The sequence below is a fragment of the Gastrolobium bilobum genome, unplaced genomic scaffold, assembly GCF_033153095.1.
Source record: "Gastrolobium bilobum isolate Gb01-03AN ecotype WA unplaced genomic scaffold, APGP_CSIRO_Gbil_v1 utg656148, whole genome shotgun sequence".
NCBI classification, from domain to species: Eukaryota; Viridiplantae; Streptophyta; class Magnoliopsida; order Fabales; family Fabaceae; genus Gastrolobium; species Gastrolobium bilobum.
Window position 1 is genome coordinate 21,083 of NW_026896934.1, and position 5,467 is coordinate 26,549.

Genomic DNA, 5,467 nt, shown 5'->3' on the forward strand with positions numbered 1-5,467 from the left:
CACGCTCCATCGCGCGTGCGCGCGGCTTTTTTGACCCACAAGTTATATATTTTTTCCAGTTCTTGCGCGGTATCACGCAGACCTGTGCGTTATATCGCGCTCTCACTCGGCCTTCTGGCCTATGGTACGAATGTTTTTTTTTTTTTGAGTAAAGACTTTACATTGGAGGGTTGCCTCCCAGCTAGCGCTTGTTTAACGTCCCGAGCCTGACGGTTACCTCTTTAAGGCTGAAGGGATGTTAGGCGCAAAGCCACTGCGTGCTTTACCACAGGTCCTCCACGGAAGAACTTCAGCCTCGAGCCATTGACCTTGAAAGGTCTGTCTTCATCCATGGGAGATATTTTAACAGTGCCATAGGGAAACACCTCTTTAACCACAAAAGGACCTGTCCACCTGGATTTCAACTTTCCTGGAAACAGCTTCAGGCGAGAGTTATACAACAACACTTCCTGACCAGGCTCAAATTCCTTGTGTACAATTCTGCTATCATGGTATTTCTTTGTCTTTTCCTTGTATATCCTGGCACTTTCAAAAGCAGAATTCCTAAACTCATCAAGCTCTAATAATTGAAATTTTCTCCTCTCAAGAGCTACTGTAGAATCAAAGTTCAGGAATTTGATAGCCCAAAAGGCTCTATGTTCAAGCTCCACAGGTAAGTGACAAGCCTTCCCATACACCAGCTGATAAGGGGACATCCCTATAGGAGTTTTATATGCAGTTCGATAGGCCCATAGTGCATCATCTAATCTTTTTGACCAATCTTTCCGAGAAATGCTAACAGTCTTTTCAAGAATGCGCTTCAGTTCCCTGTTGGAAACCTCGACTTGACCACTAGTCTGCCGATGGTAAGGTGTAGCAACCTTATGCCTGACACCATACTTGGCCAACAAATTCTCAAACTGCTTGTTGCAAAAATAGGAGCCTCCATCACTTATAATTTCTCTTGGCACACCAAACCTAGTAAAAATGTTCTTCCGCAGAAAATTCACAACCACTTTGGCATCATTAGTAGGAAGAGCCACTGCCTCAACCCATTTAGAAACATAATCAACAGCTACCAAAATGTACTGGTTGGAATAGGAAGATATAAATGGGCCCATAAAATCAACTCCCCACAAATCAAATAACTCCACCTCCATAATACTGTTTAGAGGCATCTCATCTCTACGGGATATGTTACCCGTTTTCTGGCATTTTTCACACTTTTCAACATATTCTCTTGCATCTTTGAAAAGTGTAGGCCAATAGTAACCACTTTGTAATACTTTTTGGGCAGTTCTATTACCACCAATATGGCCACCATATTCAGAATTATGACAATGCCACAAAATTTCTGTAATTTCCATCTCAGATACACACCTTCTCAAGATACCATCAGAACATTGGAAATAAAGAAAGGGATCATCCCATACATACCTCCTCGCATCATACAGAAACTTTTTCACCTGTTGCTTTGTGAGACTAGGAGGTATTTTCTTGATCACTTTAAAATTGACAACATCAGCAAACCAAGGCTCTACATGCATAGCAAAAATCGGTTTTTCAAATAACTCTAAAGAAATAGCAAGAACCTGTTCATCAGGGAAAGAATCATTGATTTCTATAGCAGGATCATCTTGCAGGTTCTTCTTCTGAATTCTGGACAGATGGTCAGCAACTTTATTCTCCATTCCAGACTTATCTTTTATTTCCAAATCAAATTCTTGGAATAACAGCATCCACCTTAACAATCGTGGCTTGGCATCCTGTTTGGACATCAAATATTTTATAGCCGCATGATCAGTGAAAATAATAGTCTTGGCACCAAGGAGATATGGTCTAAATTTATCCAGAGCATACACCACAGCAAGCATCTCCTTTTCAGTTGTTGCATAATTCACTTGAGCTTCGTTCAAAACTTTACTGGCATAGTAGATAACATGCAGCAATTTATTTTTCCTCTGCCCAAGAACTGCACCAATGGCAAAATCACTAGCGTCACACATTAACTCAAAAGGCATACTCCAATCAGGAGATATTAAAACAGGAGCAGTGGTGAGCTTTTCTTTTAGCAAATTAAATGCTTTGAGACAAGCATCATCAAAAACAAACTCATTCTCTTTCATCAGAAGCTGACTTAGTGGCTTAGCAATTTTAGAGAAGTCCTTAATGAATCTTCTATAAAAGCCAGCATGGCCAAGGAAACTTCTCACTCCATTAACGTTAACTGGAGGAGGGAGTTTTTCAATGAGCGTCAATTTTGCTTTGTCCACTTCTATACCATCCCTTGAAATTTTATGTCCAAGCACAATGCCCTCTTGGACCATAAAGTGACATTTCTCCCAGTTGAGAACCAGATTTGTCTCTTGGCATCTTTGTAGCACCTTAGACAAATTGTCTAAACAAACATCAAAATGAGAGCCGAAGACAGAAAAGTCATCCATGAAAACTTCCAAATACTTTTCCACCATATCAGAAAAAATAGACAGCATGCACCTCTGAAAAGTAGCAGGTGCATTGCATAACCCAAACGACATCCTCTTATATGCAAAAACGCCAAAGGGACAAGTGAATGTTGTCTTTTCCTGATCTTCAGGGGCTACTGCAATCTGATTATAGCCACTGTACCCATCTAAGAAACAATAATAAGAGTGACCTGCTAATCTTTCCAGCATTTGATCCACAAAAGGAAGAGGAAAGTGGTCCTTCCTTGTTGCAGCATTAAGCCTTCTATAATCAACGCACATCCTCCAGCCAGTAATTGTCCTGGTGGGGATCAGCTCATTCTTATCATTTTTCACCACAGTGATACCTCCTTTCTTAGGTACAGTTTGTACAGGACTTACCCATGCAGTATCGGATATAGAATAAATCATGCCTGCATCAAGGAGTTTAACAACTTCTTTTCTCACCACCTCCTTCATCATGGGATTTAATCTCCTTTGAGGCTGCCTTACCGGTTTGATATCATTCTCCATCAGAATCTTATGTGTGCAGAAGGAAGGACTTATACCCTTTAGATCAGTAATAGACCATCCCAAGGCAGTTTTGTGCTCTAGAAGAACTTGTTTCAACTTTTTCTCATCATTAGAAGATAACCCCTTATTAACAATTACAGGATATGTCTCATTATCTCCCAGAAACATGTACTTCACATTAATAGGCAACTCTTTTATATCAACTTTAGGAGCACCTATTTCTTTATCAGACTCCTTATGTTCAAGAAACTCATTAGCAATATAAATATCCTCCTCAAAAGGGATATGATCTCGCTCATGCAAATCATCATTCAATTCTTGCAAAGGAGTTTTCTCTTCATGTACCACCTCCTCTAAGACATCAATTTTGAAACAATCACCATCTTCATAGGGTCTTTTCATAGAATCAAAGACATTGACAGTAATTGTATCGTCATTCATTCTTAACACAAGTTTCCCTTGCTCCACATTAATCATAGCGCGAGCTGTGGCCAAGAAAGGTCTACCCAAAAGAAGGGGCATTTCATTTTCAACTTCCATATCAAGCACAACAAAATCAGCAGGGAAAATGAACTTGTCAACTTTCACAAGAACATCTTCGATAATACCACTTGGCTTCCTTAGGGATCTATCAGCAAGCTGAAGAGAAACCAAAGTAGGCTTCAATTCAGTAATCCCTAAGGCTTTACAGACAGATAAAGGCATCAAATTAATGCTTGCCCCCAAATCACATAAGGCCCTGCCAATCTTTGTTTCACCAATTTCAATTTCAATGTTGAAGCTTCCAGGATCACGAAGCTTAGGAGGGAACTTTCTAGTAATGATGGCACTGCACTCTTCAGTAAGTGCAACTGTTTGACATTCTTGCAGCTTGTGCTTTCTGGAGAGAAGGTCCTTCATGAACTTTGCATAATTTGGCATACTAGCCAATGCTTCAGCAAATGGAATGTTCACATGCAACTTCTTAAAAATGTCAAGAAACATGTCATAGTTTTTTGCTTTCAGCTCTGGCTTCAACCTTCCAGGGTAAGGTGCCATTTTCATAAGATATTCCTCACTAAGCTCAAACTTCTCTTTTGAAACAACAGGTTGGTCTTTCTGTTTACCAGCAACAACAGGCCTTACTACTTTCGGAGAACTCCCAGCTTCTTTTTCAGATTTCTCTACCTCTTCAACTTTCTCATCCTCCTCCTTCTCAATGATAGGCTTTGGGGAGATGCCACCACTTTACCACTTCTGGTGGTGATAGCCAAACAACCTTCCTTAGGATTAGTGATAGTATTGCCAGGAAATGTACCTGGTGCTCTGTCAGACAATTGTTGGGCAAGCTGACCAATCTGATTTTCCAGGTTCTTAATTGAAGCTTTGGTATTCCTGGCATCAGCTCTACTCTCCTCAATGAAAGCATTGGTACTTCTTTGATTAGCTCTACTATCTTCCATGAAAGCATTAGTACTCTGTGCCAAAGATCCAACTAACCGCTCCAAATCAGAAGGCTCTCTTTGTGGAATAGGTGGTGGCTTCAAATAATTATCAGATTTCATATCTAAACCAGTGCCTTGATAATTCCTTCTTTGGTAATTTTGCTGGTTAGGACGCTGATCATACCAAACACCATTTACTTGCAGTTGTTGAGAAGAATCTGAAGACATCAGTGTTGGACAAGCATTAGTATCATGATTCTCATGGCAGTATTCACATTCAACATTAACAGCATTGGCTTGAACTTTAGAAAACTGCATCCTCTCAAATTTGGTATTCAAATTAGTCATCTGCTGAGACAATATTTTTTGCTCAGCCAAGACTGCATCATGATCACTTAATGGCACCACTCCTCTTTTTCCCATCCTTGAGGTTGTCTCATTCTCATTCTTAGCCAATTTGTCAATCAGCTGATATGACTCAGATGCTAGTTTGTCTCCCAAAGAACCTCCTGCTGCAGTATTCACAACCAATTTGGTTTCAGGCAGACACCCATTGAAGAAAATCCGCACCTGATCGCCTTGAGATAGGTTATAATGAGGAACCTTTCTCATGAGAGCCTTAAATCTATTCCAAGAAGCACAGATGGTCTCTCCCAGATGTTGTTTAAATGATGTGATATCATTCACCATGTTATTGTATTTTTCCATGGGAAAGAATTCTGCAAAGAATTTCTCAGACAAATTTTCCAAAGTAAGGATGCTTTCAGCAGGTTGTCTTTCCATCCAATCAAGAGCTTTTCCCTTAACAGCAAAAGGAAAAAGTCTCAACCGTATGGCATCATCTGAAACATGTGGAGGCTTTGTGGAATCACAGATTCTTAAAAATCTATCAACAAATCTATGCAGATCTTCATCATCCTCTCCTCCATATTTTTCTCTTTCAGCCAGCTGAATAATATTGGACTTGAGCTCCCATTGATTGTTCCCAAGGTCAGGTGGAACAATGCCAGCATTTGGCCTATTAAAAACAGGTGTGAGGATAGTATTCATGCGTGGATCTGCATTCTGATTAGGAGCAGCCATCTC

At 40.2% G+C, this 5,467-nt stretch overlaps 1 protein-coding gene across 1 annotated transcript; it reads right to left on the minus strand.

The window, feature by feature from the left end:
• Positions 1 to 4,120: 4,120 nt before the first annotated feature.
• Positions 4,121 to 5,431, minus strand: LOC133302837 (uncharacterized). Its single transcript, XM_061502658.1, has one exon. It carries the CDS (start codon positions 5,429 to 5,431, stop codon positions 4,121 to 4,123), a length of 1,311 nt encoding a protein of 436 aa, XP_061358642.1.
• Positions 5,432 to 5,467: the final 36 nt, after the last annotated feature.